This window comes from Pygocentrus nattereri, chromosome 17 (genome assembly GCF_015220715.1).
Source record: "Pygocentrus nattereri isolate fPygNat1 chromosome 17, fPygNat1.pri, whole genome shotgun sequence".
In the NCBI taxonomy this organism is placed as follows: Eukaryota; Metazoa; Chordata; class Actinopteri; order Characiformes; family Serrasalmidae; genus Pygocentrus; species Pygocentrus nattereri.
In genome coordinates this window covers 8,975,882-8,993,907 of record NC_051227.1, presented here as the reverse complement: position 1 = coordinate 8,993,907, position 18,026 = coordinate 8,975,882, and the positions used below count along the sequence as shown (strand labels likewise).

At 42.4% G+C, this 18,026-nt stretch overlaps 1 protein-coding gene across 1 annotated transcript in view; it reads left to right on the top strand.

Annotated features, from left to right (window-relative positions):
* The window catches only part of lrfn1 (leucine rich repeat and fibronectin type III domain containing 1), a 238,416-nt gene that overhangs the window by 208,553 nt on the left and 11,837 nt on the right, over nucleotides 1-18,026 (top strand). Inside the window, exon 5 of the mRNA XM_017719121.2 lies at nucleotides 11,169-12,564. Coding sequence (XP_017574610.1) covers nucleotides 11,189-12,564 — 1,376 coding nt within the window. The 5' untranslated portion in view covers nucleotides 11,169-11,188. The remainder of the gene's footprint in view (nucleotides 1-11,168; nucleotides 12,565-18,026) is intronic.

Sequence of the window (18,026 nt, the reverse complement as noted above, 5' to 3'; positions counted from 1 at the left end):
ACAGTGCAGCCTTGGTCAGGCATGAAAGCGAGGCCTCCACTTAAAATTGATTTCCACGCTAATTAAAGAAGCTGTGAAGGGGAACTGAGTTTGTTCTTTTGCTCTCACTGTATCTCCCTCTCCTTCTCTGGGCTCTAGCTTATATCTGCCCTTGCGTCCTGGTCGTGGCTGGCTGTGAATAATTAGGTCTGGCTGGAGGAAAACAACACCATGTTAAATTTTGTCTCTTTGATTAGCTGAAGCCATGCTCACCACAGTGAATGCTGTGATTCATAGTTTAAAATTACAAGTTGTAATAGTCTGACTTATAAGTAACTCAGTGCAAGTTCCTACGTTATTTTGAAAATCACTTGCTTACGTTCGCAGGAAACTCTGGCCGAGAACAACTGGCCAAAGGTCTGAATCATTGAGCACAATTGCAGTCATTTTTTCTATTGAAAGAAAAGGAAAAATAGTCTTTATTGAATCCCTCTGGATAATCTCAGGCAGTGAGTCAGTGCCCCAGGGCCTTTGAGAGGCCTCTGGCTTGCCTGACCGTCTGCAAATCTGCCTGTAAAAGAGTCTGACATGCACTGGGTCTGTCAATAATTGCGCAAAAGCTCTGGGACTTCGTAATGGCGAGGCCATGAACAGTTCACTGCCTTTTTTTGTATCTAATTGGTATTTATTCTTGCATGGCAGTCCACTTTGGAGAGAAAAAAAGGGAAAAGAACAAAGGCTGGCAAAGTGAAGCTGTACGTGAATAGTGAGACAAATACCAGGAGATCATGACTTCATTCCCTTTGCTGAATACCATCTTGATTTTGACTGAAATGTAAATGTTTGAAGGAGCAAAAGATAAAGGAATTGATTGAAAACCTTTAAAAATGTTATGAAATCAATCAACATACATTTTCCAGACGTTTAGGTAATTTGTATCTGGATGTTTTACCAGGTGCACACAGTTTCAGGCGATTGCGATTGCCTGGTGATGGATAAGGGAGTTACCATGGTAACAGCCTCCAGTGGTGGTTCCTTTGTTGATTTATTTCATGCAAAGCATAGCAAGACACTAGTATGTCCACATGTGAGCATATGTGAACTTTTAAACATGTTGGGTGATGACGTCCTAAATGAATACCACATTTGTTGTAATTTAAGTGAGCTGGTTCTAGAAAAGTGGCTGTTGAGCTGTGCTAGTTGAACATGCTTGGGAGGGCTACTTAGTAACAAAGTAGGAGTTTCTATTAAAGTGGCCAGTACATTAATGCAATTTATAATAGACTTATAACTACACAACATAGGTGACATTAGTCTTGGCACTGGATACCGTGGTTCATGGTTAGCTATGATGCCAATACACTTTAATTACTTTAATTACACCAGGTTGGTTCAGACGATAGCTACTTAACAAAAATTTGACATTCTTTGCTTTTGCAATTACTTGAATTTTTATAGTAAGCTGCAATAATATAGGAGTTTTGATTGAGACACAGTAACTTACCAAGCATATTCTTTGTTGTTTTTAATATATTGAAAATTATTTTTATAGGGGGCGTGGCTTTTTTCTTGCACTTGAGCCCATAGGATTGTATATTATAGTACATACCACTACCATACCACTACCATATCAGTGTAACTGCTATGTTGAGAATGGCCAAACACCGAGAAGGTTGTGAGGTTATTGGACATCTCATTCCAAAACAGCATTAATACGCTACTGGAACCTCCCTTTGCAGCTACAACAGCCTTCACTCTTCTGGGAAAACTTTACACAAGAGTAGTACTTTCCAGTGTGTTTTTGGGAATTTATGGCCAGTCAAAAGAGCATTCCTGTGATGTCAAACAAGAAGGTCTGTCTTGCAATGAATTCCAATTCATCCCAATGGTGTTGAGTGGGGTTGAGGTCAATCCACTGGAATTCCACCACACAACTCAAGCTATGTCTTTATGGACCTCACTTTGTGTACATGCTAGATCAGGATGGGATCCCAAAACTGTTGCCACAGTTTGAAACACTTTCCAGGGCAATCGGTCCTAAATGGTGCCTAAAATTGTGCAGCAACAGGCTTTCAATCTGTAATTATAAAACTACTTTGCTGGATTATGTCATAAAACAGGCTGAGTGGCTTTCCCAGCCAGAACATGAGGTCATGAAAGACATGAAACTCAAGCGTGGTGCCTCATCTTTGCCATTTTATTATAAGGAAATCAATGAGGGCTCCCCCTTCTGGATGTTTGCAGATAGCTCTATAGTTCAAGTTGTCGTGTTGGCTCAGAAGAATCAGGGAATGCCGTTCCTGAGCTTTCCAATATACTTCACAAAACTGTATTTACTATAGTTTTGGCTTGAGGAACCATTAATATTAATATTATTCTTATGCATTCCTCTGGAATCCATGCAAATTATTCTATACCCAGTATTTTAATGCATTCAGTCACTCATGAATTCTTCTGATTTTAAATGAACAGATACCTTGAAAATAAATGGGTAGAGAACGTAAATGGTATATTCACTGTATTTATTAAAATGTGTTTACCACCCAGCCTGAAAGAAACACTGTACAATGTGCATCCATATAGTAGGTGTACCTGATGAAATGGCCAATAAGTGCAGGCACAAGATAAACGTTTCCAATAAAGTGGCAATTCCATGTAAATTTATGGATGTAACCATATGACTGTGCCGTTGCTACACTGTATTGCAGCATGCTGAAGACTCATAAATGGTGCAGTTTGAGAAGTTGAGAATGTGCGGTTACACTGAGATAGATGATAATGATTGCAGCAACGGGCAGCAAGCCAGTCGGTGAATTGTCAGCTGGACAGTCTCTCAGAATTTAGGCAGCTATTGGACATTTGAGTGATGCAATATTCTGGTAATAGCCACTCAGAACAAGATGCCTTTTCCGAGCCCTACGACATCTTAACATAAGATATAAAGCATCAGCTCCATTAGCTTGATGTTAGCCGGTGACATCTGCAAAAACAAATAGCTCCGCAATCAGTATGCACCACCACATGCACTCACACGGCTTTTAGCCATCTTTAAAAGCCTGGTTAAAGCACTTGTAAATATTCAATACCTGCCTTATCCCCATCAAGATTGAAACCTCGATTTCTCTGCCAGCCTAACAGTGTCTTAATGGAATTCAAAGACCTACATTTTTCAACAGAGTTGCCTTGGAAACTAAGTTTTCTCTTTTCCTTCTTTATTATTATTTTTTTTTTTTTTGTCCCCTGTTTCCGGAGCTGAAGGGAGATCAATAGCCAGAGTCTTCAGGGATGGAGGTAGGAAGCGTTCTGAAGACTTGAAAAGAGTAGGCCTGATGCGTTGAATTTATTTGATTCAAAAGTGCGCCACTGTGTGGAAGTGAGCGACCATATTTTTTCTGCTTAATTCCCAGTCTAAATGGCCATTAAGTACAAGTTACTCATTTTTAATGGGGATCTTTCTTAGGAGACTAGATATCAAAATGATCCACTCGGATAAGTCAAGTAAAAAAGCAAGAGATTCCAAAAAAAAAGCTTAAAAGACGAGGACCATGCAAGAGCTGGTAGACTCCAAAACTGTTCCCTTCAGATAAACAGCAATTAAAGCTTTTGTCTCTGAGAGAGAGGAGTACATCAAGCTCCTTCAGATCTGAGATAATCCACAGGTGTTTCTGTCCATCCTTGAATAGACAAAAACGACGAAATAGAGAAGCTGCTGGTGGACTGGCCACCCCAGAGTCCAGACCTCAACATCTTTGAATGTGTTTTGGATGACTTGGATTGTAAGAATGAAAAGGTGTGCCCAACTTCTAAGACTGAACTTTGGTAGTTTGGAAAAATAGCCCTGCAGATTGTTTGGAAAAATGCAAATGTCCAGAAAAGAATGGAAGGCAAAAGATGGGGACAGATTTCTTTTTCTAGTTTTGACTGGGTACTGAAGAAATGAAAGGGTGGTCTCTGACCTGTGCACTGTACTGTCTATAAACGCTAAATTTAAGTGACCCTTATTAGTCCCATGGCGGGGAAATTTTGTCTCTGCATTTAACCCATCTGTGAAGTGAAACACCACATACACTCTAGAGAGCACACGCACACTAGGGGGCAGTGAGCACACTTGCCTGGAGCGGTGGGCAACCCTATCCATGGCACCTGGGGAACAGTTGGGGGTTAGGTGTCTTGCTCAAGGGCACCTCAGTCATGGACTGTTGGCTCTGGGGATTGAACTGGTGACCTTCCGGTCATGAGGCTGGTTCCCTGACCTCCAGCCCACGACTGCCCTAATTGTAGGCCAAGGCAAAGTGCATTTGGAAATGATGCACTTGGGTTAAGTCCAGTGCAATTTGTCAGTGCAGTTGGTGCTTGGACTTCCTTACGGGTATCCCCTGCTGTATCAGGAATTTCATATTGGACCTAAATGAATCCGATAGGGCATTAGCCATTGACAAAACGTGCCATTTGTGGCGGGATTCTGTGTGTCGATACATCTGTTATACAGTGGTGTGTTTTATGGGACTAGATTTGCTTTTCTCTGGTAATTGGCCTGGATTGGACAGCGAAAGGAATGTGTTAATTAGAAAATCCCAGCAGACAGCACAAGCCTCCGTTTCTTTTCCCAATAAATCACTGGCGCGAGGAATTAAAATGTCAAGCGAAAAGGTGCAGCGCCTCCAGTTTCAGAGATTTATTTCAGAATGTGTGTACACGTTGTCAAAAATGTACGTCCCCTTTGTCCTTTGCATGTACAAGTTATGTACAAGTCGCTCGTTGATATGAGTGAGGTCGGTGAGATTACGGCATTCATTGCATTCCTCATGACTCAGGCTCACATTCTCGAATTTCAGTCCAGCCATGCTCATGACAGTCACACGAGAAAGAGCATGATAGGACCATTATTGAATAATGGAGCCTGCTGTGTATAAAGACCCAATGTCTTTATTGTCGCTCCCTCTCCTGGGGGTTAAAATGAAAGACCAAGGACGGTATATCTGTAGGGATCACACTCGGGATTTATGAGCTGTGAATTTGGCTCTCATATCATCATCTATTCCGTTGTAGTTACCCTCGGCAGACAGGAGCGCCCTCAAGGTGCTTATCTTCAAGGGCACGGCGGGTAGCGCGAGCATTTCAAACAGGTTAGGTGGAGAGGGAAGGGTAGGAGATGGCATGCCTGGAAAATCAGCAGGTTGCTTTGCATAGGGAGAGTTGTTTTGTGGTGAGACGTTATAGACCTTACAGAAAAGGCAGTATGTGTTGCATATATGTAGTTCTATTAAGCTTATGATTATTATTATTGATTTATTTATTTTAATTAGAACATTACTTGGTTTTATACTTTAAAACTATGTTTTATACTGAATTACAATGTTCTTTCAGCAGCTCCAGACTCCAGTGCATTTTCTAACCTAGTCCTACTTGATCTGCCAAATTGGCTCACATCTTATCTTGCATAATATATATATATGGCTATTGTTGGAATCATTTATCTCCAAAATAATAACTTTACAGGTGAAGGAAAGAAACCTACTTTACTTTTAATGTCAGTGGAACCAGTCATTTTGGGCCGTTTCTGTGTGTGTGTGTGAGAGGGAGAGATGTGTGTGTTGGCGGGGGGAGAGTCATTCAAATGAACTGTAACTCTGTTATTATGCAGCTCTTAGTGGAGAAGCCTTGTCTGAGTCCGTTAGTTTCTTACGCCGACACCGATCCGCTTTAGTTTCTTACGCCGACACCGATCCGCTTTCGTTTCTTACGCCGACACCGATCCGCTTTCGTTTCTTACGCCGACACCGATACGCTTTAGTTTCTTATGACGACACCGATACGCTTTAGTTTCTTATGACGACACCGATCCGCTTTAGTTTCTTACGACGACACCGATCCGCTTTAGTTTCTTACGCCGACACCGATCCGCTTTAGTTTCTTACGCCGACACCGATACGCTTTAGTTTCTCATGACGACACCGATCCGCTTTAGTTTCTTACGCCGACACCGATCCGCTTTAGTTTCTTACGACGACACCGATCCGCTTTAGTTTCTTACGCCGACACCGATCCGCTTTAGTTTCTTATGACGACACCGATCCGCTTTAGTTTCTTACGCCGACACCGATCCGCTTTAGTTTCTTACGCCGACACCGATCCGCTTTAGTTTCTTACGCCGACACCGATCCGCTTTAGTTTCTTACGACGACACTGATCCGCTTTAGTTTCTTACGCCGACACCGATCCGCTTTAGTTTCTTACGACGACACTGATCCGCTTTAGTTTCTTACGACGACACCGATCCGCTTTAGTTTCTTACGCCGACACCGATCCGCTTTAGTTTCTTACGACGACACTGATCCGCTTTAGTTTCTTACGCCGACACCGATCCGCTTTAGTTTCTTACGACGACACCGATCCGCTTTAGTTTCTTACGCCGACACCGATCCGCTTTAGTTTCTTACGACGACACCGATCCGCTTTAGTTTCTTACGACGACACCGATCCGCTTTAGTTTCTTATGACGACACCGTTCCGCTTTAGTTTCTCACGCCGACACCGATCCGCTTTAGTTTCTTACGACGACACCGATCCGCTTTAGTTTCTTACGACGACACCGATCCGCTTTAGTTTCTTATGACGACACCGATCCGCTTTAGTTTCTCATGACGACACCGATCCGCTTTAGTTTCTCATGACGACACCGATCCGCTTTAGTTTCTCATGACGACACCGATCCGCTTTAGTTTCTTACGCCGACACCGATCCGCTTTAGTTTCTCATGACGACACCGATCCGCTTTAGTTTCTTATGACGACACCGATCCGCTTTAGTTTCTTACGCCGACACCGATCCGCTTTAGTTTCTTATGACGACACCGATCCGCTTTAGTTTCTTACGACGACACCGATCCGCTTTAGTTTCTTACGCCGACACCGATCCGCTTTAGTTTCTCATGACGACACCGATCCGCTTTAGTTTCTTACGCCGACACCGATCCGCTTTAGTTTCTTCTTCCCATTCTCGTATTTTATTTATTCCTTAGAAAGTAATAGCTTGAAGATAAATAAAGAAATAAACGACTGAATAAATAAATAATTATTCATTCTAAATAAAATATTGCTAACTCAGCCTAGCCATTTTTCTCTCTTTCCCCTGCAAAATTTAGAAATATGATGTGGGTGCATATAAAGTCATGTGCAAAAGTTGTGAAACCATTGTGAAAATAAGTCAACATTTTCTACAAAGAGCACACATTTCAGTGCATAATCACTGTTTTGTGCCTATTTATTGTTTTTATTTGGTAAAAATATTCATATTTTATTATAATTACTTTCAATATTTTCTTTTGCTAAACTAAGCAACTGAATCGAAATTGTGCGCTAAACTTTATTTTTAATTTACTCCCTGCAAGTTTGTAAGACGTGACTGGGCTGTTCAAAGTTTTGCAATTCTGCAGCAGTCGTGGACGTTCCAGTCACCCAAGTAGACACAGGGAGACATATTTGGTACCAAATGCCTGTTCCATGAAGGATATGCTCACCTCTGAATCACATTTGTGTCACATCATCCAGTGCAGTGACAGGTCCTTCTCATCACTCACAATGGATATGGATTTCGTTGCCACGGCAGTGCTCCGCGGAACTGCTACAGCTACAGTTCCGCAAATCACGTTGAGATGACTTGGCAGGCCGTCAGTGCTTTGGAGCACATTTTACTTCTATAGTCACCATGGATTTAAATAATTCTCCCTAACATGCGGGTTAACCATTAGCCTAGTGTGACTCAGTGTCTTACTACCCACTTAAATGCTTAATGATGGCAGGCACTGCATCTTACCAGCAGCATATCAGTCCTAGAAATGTGCTTTAGATCCATCTGTGCATGTCTGGTTAAACAAATGCACAACATTGCCCAGTAGTGCTGGGGAGTTGGGCCATTAGCAAGGAAGACAGGCCATAAACATCAATGCCCAGTGCATTTGGCAGCTGGGTCTTGCCTGGAGTGCCATCATGGGAGGTGAGTCACCAGGTCATGGTCAGATATGGCCCATATGGGTATCTCAATAAACACAGCAAAGGTCTGAGAGCCCCCTTAGAATGAAAGTTCAGATTCCACTGAGGGTCTCGGTTATTACAGCCAAGAATTCCATTCCTCTTCTCATCCATTCCACCCCCAGAAAGAAATCAATACGGCTGAATGGGGATCAGATGGCGAGAACATGGCCCTGGACACAAGACCTATCAAACCATATCACAAGCTGATGGAGCTGCAGCCTGGGAGTTTTATGTACCTTTTGGTTTATTGCCGCAATCTGATGTACAATTAAGCCTGCCTAATTTCCCAAGGCTTTCTGTCTGTCCGAATTGGCCAGAAACATAAAGACCCATTGAACTCAAATGCTTGATCTCGGAGAGGACCTTATCTCCCACTGGAAATCTTCAAAGGGAGTTGAGGCAGGAGACATATAGGTGCTAATACTTCAATTGTCGGTCTTTTCTCAGCAACACTTCTCCACAGCATAAACACTTGGCTCCTTCTCTGGAGCCTTTTCCTGTTTGTAAACAAAGCACTTGTGTATGCCCAGTTGCATTGTATCTGTCGACCTCAGCTGCAGCCTGCTAAGCATCGTGCCCGGCAGCAACTCAGCCATGGCCTACATATCATGGTATTTTATTGGAGACATCTCTTTTAAAAGAGTCCAACTTCGAGCATTTGTGCAGTAAAAATTCCGTCTTAGGGCAAATGTTTGCTGACCTAATAACTACAGCTGGTGCAAAAGTCAGAGACCACTTATTTCAAGTCAAAACAGCTATTGAGTACAGGTCAATCCTTTTTCTTCAGGAGAACAATGGCCTGGCCACCCCAGAGCTCAGACCGCAACATCACAGAATGTATTGTATTGTGTGAGATGCAAGCAACTTCTAAAACGGAACTGTCAAGGTGTAAAAATATCCCTTCACATTTCTTTAAAAAGCTGAAAGCAAGCCTTCTCAAAAGAATGGAAGCTGTAATAAAAGCCAAGAGTAGACATACTCAATACTGCAGCATTTGGTGTTATATTTAGTTGTTGGGACATCTGTTAAATACACTCACCGGCCACTTTATTAGGTACACCTTGCTAGTAAAAGGCTGGACCCCCTTTTGCCTTCAGAACTGCCTTAATTCTTCATGCCAGACTTTCAACAAGGTGTTGGAAACGTTCCTCAGAGATTCTGGTTGGTTATTTGAGTTCCTGTTGCCTTTCTATCATCTGGAACCAGTCTGCCCATTCTCCTCTGACCTCTCACATCAACAAGGCATTTTTGTCCACACAACTGACCGCTCACTGGATATTTCCTCTTTTTCAGAGCGTTCTCTGTAAACCCTAGAGATGGTTGTGCGTGAAAATCCCAGTAGATCAGCAGTTTCTGAAATACTCCAACCACCAACCACGCCACGTTCAAACTTCACGTCTCTTAAATCCGCTTTCTTCCCCGTTCTGATGCTCAGTCTGCACTTCAGCAAGTTGTCTTGACCACCTCTACATGCCTAAATGCACTGAGTTGCGGCCGTGTGATTGGCTGATTAGCTATTTGTGTTAACAAGCAACTGAACAGGTGTACCTAATAAAGTTCTCAGAGAATGTAGACTGAAGTGCCATATGCAGTAAGTGTAATGTTTAAAGTAAAGAGATGAAACCACTTGAAATGATTAGTCTGTCAGGTGTACCTAATAAAGTGGCCGATGAATGTATGTTTTCTGCTGTTTTTCCTGACACTGAAAAAGAAATACTAACACCCGATGGGAGATTTTACCACAAATGAAATGAACGAAGGGAAATCTCTGATGGCTGCTATCATTAATAATGAATATGGGAAGCATGGAAAACATTGGCAAAGTAGTTATTTGAGGTTGCTGGAAGGTGATCTTCTCCCAAAGTGGTGCATAAACACAAATGTCTTGGCATTTAACGTTTTTTGGAAGTAAATGAGCTTCTTTTTTATTGTTCACAATAAAGGATCCATCCAGAACTACTTAATAATTCATATGTATGTCGTGTACTTGTGGATAATTAAGGCTTCCATTCCCAAGCTGTTCAGGAGTTGCTTAATAGATGCAAATAAAAGCTTCTTTCACTGCTGTCATGTCACCTTGGTGGTCTCTCACTGTAAAAGCCTACAGTTTTGTCAACGTAGTGAGAATTAGTTTGAAAGGACTGTTTGAAAAGAAGCAAGCAAGCAAACAAATATCAAGGTATAGTATTTAAATAGGATGAGCAAATGCGAAGTTGATAATTATGTCAAAATGCTGGAAACCACGATAAGTGGAATCCTTTCTTGTCATATTTTGATTCACTGAAATCTTTGCCATCAGAATAATTTTCCCCCCATGATACCCCCTCTTTTTATTATTATTATTAATTATTATTATTATTATTATTATTGTTATCATGGTGGCATGGTGGGTAGTGCTGTCGCCTCACAGCGAGGAGGGCCTGTGTTCGATTCCCCGGCCGAGTGACCGGGGTCCTCTCTGTGTGGAGTTTGCATGTTCTCCCCGTGTCTGCGTGGGTTTCCTCCGGGTTCTCCGGTTTCCTCCCACAGTCCAAAGACATGCAGTCAGGCCAACTGGACGTGCTAAATTACCCGAGTGTGTGAGTGACTGTTTGTGTCTGTCCGTCTGTCCTGTGATGGACTGGCGACCTGTCCAGGGTGTATCCTGCCTTCCGCCCGATGACCACTGGGATAGGCTCCAGCACCCCCCCACGACCCTGACGGAGAAGCGGCTTAGAAAATGGATGGATGGATTATTGTTATTTATTTATTTTATTTATTTATTTATTTTTCTTTTCCCCCTTTTCTTCCCTCCCTCTTCTATGTTTTTGTCCTGCTGTGTGGGTATGTTTGTGTGTGTTTGTGCGTGGTAGTGGGAGTAAGTGAATTGGGGTTATGTTTAAAACAAAAAGAAAAACTGAGGTTGTTTTTATTCAGTGACATTTTAATTGTGTCTTATGACATAATGCTGGTATGTAATTTTGTAAAGTTAAAGACTCCTCAATAAAAAAAAAAAAAAAAATTAAAATGCTGGAAACCCTGACAGCTTCTTCTTTTTTATCTCCTGAAATGTTGCTATTTGCAGACCATGGTACACTGAGCATATTTGCATTCTTTCATGAAAGTTGAAAGCTACAGTCTATTCTGATGGATGTCTGTGTTGTGTTTCATCCACAGGACCAGGAAGCTGATAAACCATGGATCGGTGGTACATTTTGTGTGTGATTCTGATGGGGGTTTTGGTGCGGGGGCAACACTGTCCAGGGCGCTGTATCTGCCAGACAATTTCCCCGACCCTGACCCTGCTATGCGCCAAAACCGGCCTCCTATTCGTACCCCCAACTATCGACCGCAAGACCGTGGAGCTGAGGCTGACGGACAATTTCATCACAGCCGTCCGCCGCAAGGACTTCTTCAACATGACGAGCTTGGTGCACCTGACCTTGTCCCGGAATACCATCAGCCAGATAGCCCCGCATGCCTTTGTGGGACTCAAGGCATTGAGGGCACTGCACATGGATGGTAACCGACTGACCGATATACGGAATGACCAGCTGAAGGGTTTGATCAACTTGCGGCATCTAATCCTGGGCAACAACCAGATCCACCACATCGACTCTTCCTCTTTCGACGAGTTTGTGTCCACTATCGAGGATTTGGATTTGTCTTATAACAACCTGAGGACGTTGCCTTGGGAGGCTATTGCCAGGATGACCAACATAAACACACTAACTCTGGATCACAATCTCATCGACCACATAGGAGCCGGAACATTCACCCTCCTCACCAAACTGGTTCGACTGGACATGACGTCGAATCGCTTGCAGAAACTGCCCCCAGACAGCCTCTTCCAGCATGCCCAGGTGTTGTCCGACCCCAAAGGCTCCTCCAGTTCCTCCCGGCTGACCGTGAGCTTTGGTGGGAACCCGCTCCACTGTAACTGTGAGTTGCTGTGGTTGCGCAGGCTTACGAGAGAGGATGACCTGGAGACTTGTGCCTCACCTGAGCACCTGATGGACAAGTACTTCTGGTCCATTCAGGAGGAGGAGTTCATCTGTGAGCCCCCACTCATCATCAAGCACCATGCCACTAAGCCTTACGTGATGGAGGGACAAGGCGTCACCCTCAAGTGTAAGGCCATGGGGGACCCAGATCCTGCGATTCACTGGCGTTTTCCTGATGGCAAGTTGGTACATAATAACTCGCGTACCATCTTGTTTGATAACGGCACTCTGGACATCCTGATTACCACCCTGAAAGACAGTGGTGCTTTCAACTGTGTTGCCTCCAACGCAGCTGGCATCGCCACGGCGGCTGTAGACATAAACATGATCCCGCTGCCATTGTTCGTCAACAACACTGGTCACATGAGGGAGGCAGATCCTGGCCTCTCTGACATAACCACCTCCACCAAATCTGGCAACAACGACACCAAGCAGGATAAGAGGGTGGTGGTGGATGAGCTGACATCCAACTCCGCCATGATCCACTGGCCATCTGAGCGACACATCCCTGGAATCAGGATGTACCAAATTCAGTATAACAGCACCATGGACGACACATTGGTTTACAGGTAAACAACATACAATATGTATTGACAAGGGTGGAAACATCAAGTAGTCTTGCCTAGCACAGCATGTTTTGAAGGACATCATTTGGCCACAATATTATATTTTGGCATTTTTGACCCACTATACCCCCTTCACATTAATAACAATGTTTCTTTCAGTTCCAGGGGGTTATTATGGGGTATGTTGCCTTAAGGCAACATTGTGTGGCAATGGAAAGAATTGAAACATAGTGTCAGGATTCTAAATATTTGGAAAATAAATATAATTATGTGAAAGTTAATTGAGCAATGATACCTATTAGTGGGTTTTTAAATACTAAATATGCTTAAAAACAAACAAAACCTTGCAGAAACTAATTTCATGTTATTCTCAATGAAATCATGTTACTGCTATGCAATATTGTGATGAAATGTTTTGGTTTTGACAAATAAAAACATGCTAAAACATAAAATATATATAAATTTCAAGTAATCAGAACTGACTTCCATTTTCCTAACAAATGTGATTAGATGGGTAAAATAGACCGTATGCTGACTGCTACATAATAGAATTGACTGGAGTGGGTTTCTATAATAAAACTCAACCAACCTTTATTTAGTCTCGGAGAACATTGAGGGTGCCCCTCATTTACAGTGTTAATACAGATTAAGTGGATTGATAAATTGTAAGAACAGATAAAAGTCAATTTAATAAATGAAGACTCAGATCAATTAAGTATAAAAAGTAAAACATTTAATAATAACACATAAAAATATAATAATAATAACAGAAATTAAAACATACATAAAATGTAGAAATTAATAAAATCAAGTTAAAATAAAACCAGGAAAGCAAGAAAAAAAACCTAATAAACAAATTTATTAAAATGACAAATATTAATACAACAATAATAATTAAAATAAGAATATAAATAGTAATGGATAAAATGACAAACAGACAATAACATAATGAAAATAACATAAAAGTGGTTAAAAAATCAGGTAAAAGTTAGAGTAGAAGTTTAGAACGACCAAGTGACACCAGCAAGCTTACCTTTAATATTGCATACATTAAATAACTTAGACTTCCGAAAATAAACGAAAACACAAATAACTCAAACTAAAGATTTAGTGATGTGGCTGCATAAGTCGTTCATTTCAACATATTTGAATGATTTTGGTTAACATAAGAGTCGTTTATATGATGCATGCTTTAAAAATGAACTCCAACATATGCAAATCTTATTTTTGGATGGTTGGAAAATACAGGAAATGTGTTTTTCCCGAGGAAAACTGTTGAAACATGATGAAACCAGAGGTTCACAAATACCTACCTGAAGATATTGTGCTGAAGTTCAAGCTTTTCACTGGTATATTTAAACTCTTCATGTTAAAGCATTTGATAGTCATTAAATATGTGTCATGTAATTCTAAAATGAGGAAGATCGGTTTGTTGCCCTGAAGCAAGCTTAGCTTTTAAGGTAAAAATTTTAAAAAGGTGAAACATCTACTATTACTTCACTAGCATGTCAGTCTAATGGCAATGAAAGGCACAGTAGTGGACTCCAAGTTTCACTTTGCCAGCAGTATGGAATTTTAAATGTGAGGCATTATACAGAACAGGGGGGTAGTACATTGCCCTCATATCAACAAGGGAAAGACTTCTGATTTACAGGGGCCATAAAAGGCATTCATGATTCAGCGGAATGCACTGTATTTCACCGAGCATCCTCAAAGGAACCCGAGAAAGCAGCACTCCTGCCACTATGCCCACTGCATTATGCAGCTTAGCATCCACATTCCCTGTCCAATCACGGAGGAGTAAAACATTTCTGACATTTATTACCTCTTGGAGAGCTTCTGCCGCAGACTAAAACCCTCTGAATAATTTCAGATAGCGTGCATTTAGCAGGAGCCGCTCCAGCTGCTGATCACGAATCCTTCGGCTCATGAGCTGCGTGGACAAACATTAGATCGGATTTAGATCGGACATTGGCTCATTGTTAAAGATTAGCGAGGCTGGAATTTGCGGACGAAATCGTCTCCATTCTTATGCAAAGTCCAGCCGAACGCATTAAATGTGTGATGTTGCTTTTCAAGGACGAACATCAGTGCTTTTCAGAAGGCAATGACATGAAAGTGGGTAAGCTGAATTACCTCTAGAGTATCGGAACAATTTCCTGCTAAATGGCTTTGCGGCGTGGAAGCGTTGTACAGCATCAGTAAAAACTGAGAGAATAGCGATTGAATCCACATGCTGCTTATAAACCAACACAAACCGGCTGCCTCTAAAGGCCGCAGTCATGAAAGTGCTGACAAACACCAGTTTTGAACAGTGGAATTTCCAACATACGAGAGAGAACGACTGGAAGCGAAGAAAGCAGCGCTGAAACACGACGATGCCGGGCCAAATTTATTACCCGATAACATTTGCGTTGGTGAAAGACCGGCTTGATAATTGATAACTCTTTACAGCAGTAAAGCTGTAAAGCTCGGGATACGAAATGACTATTTTTTGCTCCGTGACAGCAAACATTACACATTCCAAGCTAGTTCCAGAAACGAAGGGCAGTATGAAGTCCAAAGTCTGATAAACTGACATTTTGAAATCGTTAGCGAGATTCATGAAGTTTGCCGCACGCCCTCTCTATCACATAATACATCTCACATCCATGATTGCTCACCTGTGGTGCGTAGTAATTAGGTCCCAAAATGGATCGACTGCTTGAAATAGCGGCATATGGGTGGGAAACGGCATTAGCACCGACAGATGCACTCTAATTATACTTCGGTACATGTGCGCTCTAAGAAGTATACATTAATAAATATACATGCTAATTGTGTAGACCTTTGTATCATTTCAACTCGAGACATTATCAGGACAGGAGACAGTTGGCTTGTTGCAAGGGTGTAGCTATGGAGACCTGGGGTGACCTAGGCCCTCCCCATGACTGCCAAAAAAAGGGTGGAACCAAAGACAGTGGGCATTTTTCCACCTTAAAAAACTTGCTTTCCTTAGTTCATCAGCAATTTTTGGTGGATACCATCACCATGGCAGTGTTTACATGGCTGCCTGCTGTCTCTGGTCTTGTACCGCTGTTTAACACCAATTCTGCCATAAGGCAAGGAACTAAGGAACATATAAACATAACCTTACCCCATTTAAAGCTTTCTGAAGATTGTGAGAGCTTAGCTGAGCTGTGCTAGTTCCTAACATAGGCTGCTACATAGCTAGTGAGCAATGTAAATACGAAAGTTTACCATGGTAAAATCAACAGTAGTTCAGTTCATGCTTTGTAATACAAACTGCTAGGTGCTTGGATAGTGTAGTGGGTAACACCTCTGCCTTCTATGCTGTAGACTGGGGTTCGGTCCTCTGCTTGGGCAAGTACCCTACACTATACCAATGAGAGTCCTTGGGCAAGACTCCTAACACCAACTTGTGTAAATTGAACAAATTTTAAGTCGCTCTGGATAAGAGTGTCAACCAAATGTAAATGGTTAATAAATGTAAATGGGTTGTTGTGAGCTGCTAGGCAGTTACATGCAAGGTCATCGATCCTGTCTTTAAAATTCAGTGTTTATCTGTCTGGTTATGGAAAGTAGGCTAGGTGGCACTAAGCTATGCCACTCACATTTTGAAATATACCTAGGGTAGCTTGTAACGCTCAACATGGTGGTTGTTTTACATGAAGTTATGCCCTCACTGAGTCATCATGTTGCTAAAAGTGTAAAAATCACACCCTTGGCATGGAAATATGAACATTTCCCAGTGATGAACAACTTACAAATTCACTGTCGTTCAAGCCAAGCAAGACAAAGTATTCATATTTCTTTTTCTCAGATTTGACAAATGGTTTCAAAAATGCATTTATAGGGCTGTCAAATTAAAATTCAATTAAATTTAATGCATATTGAAATGCAGAGAATGTCCATTTGGATGTTTAAAGCCTCCTAAATGTTCCTTAGTAGTCAGGATCCACCATGGACCCTCACAGAGCAGGTACTATTTGGGTGGTGGGTCATTCTCAGCACTGCGGTAACACTGACGTGGTGGTGGTGTGTTAGTGTGTGTGGTGCTGGTCTGAGTGGATCAGACACAGCAGTGCTGCTGGAGATTTTAAACACTGTGTCCACTCACTGTCCACTCTATTAGACACTCCTACCTTGTCGGTCCACCTTGTAGAGGTAAAGTCGGAGACGACAGCTCATCTTCTGCTGCACAGTTTGTGTTGGTCGTCCTGTGGACCTTCATCAGTGGTCACAGGACACTGCCGGCTGGGTATTTTTGCCACTCAGTCCAGCAGTGACACGGAGGTGTTCAAAGACTCTAGTAGCACTGCTGTGTCTGATCCACTCGCACCAGCGCAACACACCCTAACACACCACCACCACATCAGTTATGAATGTGTGTTAGCTTCCAGTTTCACATAGATAGAAGCCTGACCTTGCATGCCTATAAATAGCCACCCAAGGCCCTTGCAAACACTGCAGGCAAGTGGACAGACGACCTGTAGAGGCTCTGTCTGAGCTGTGCTTCTCTCTCTGAGCTGGGATTATCATGTTCCGAGCTGTTGTTGCGAGCTCCCTTTTCACAATTTCTCCAAATGTCAGAGGAAGGCCGGGAACGTGCGTGGGGGGTGGTCTTGTCGGAAACTCGTGTAAGAATGCATGTTAATCGCGAGGATCTAGATGTTGGCAGTGCTGCAGCGCAAGAGGGTGTGAGAACATGGAAAAGGGTGTTTACTGAAAGTCCTCTGTAGGAGGATGTTAATACAGCGAAAGGAAAAAAGCCCCGGTAGGATAAGCGCCTGTATTAGCATATAAAAGGAGATGGGTTGTAAATACGCTTAAGTACCTTGTAAGCATGCCCAGATGTTTGTCAGGAAGCCTTTTCCCCACTAGAGTGGTACATTTAACACCTAGAATATGCCAACATGTCCTCAAAAATCCAGCTCCGACGTTCAACATCCATTATTCGAACGGATCAAATGAATGGCTCTAAACCATCACTCCATCGACTGAGCCTGAGCTTGAATAAGGCTTAAAATTTCTCAAAACTTCTGCATTTCGCCGCCATTCGCCCACAAAAAAGAAAGCACTATCTACGTCAATGACAAATGCTGGCCGGAAAAAAAAGGGACAATGGGAACATTTGCAACGGCCAAGCCGCCTGCACAGCCATTAGCATTCAGCACAGCCACTTTCAAAGACACCATTAAGGAATGCATCTGGGAAAGTATGACCAAGGCGCTGTAGGAGATGTCTCAACTTCAAAGATTTCGGTGGTGTGAAATCATGCCTGTAAGTATAGGAGCAGACGCAGTAGCGTGAGGACGGCCTACATACTGTCCAGAGCTCAAGAGAGCAGGGAGCGAGTAGCAAAACCAAGAGAGAGAGAGAGAGAGAACGGACAAATGTCCAGCATAAAGCTTAGCATTAGGGTTGTGGCTAAGGTCTAATATTGTTAGGAAACAAATATAAAG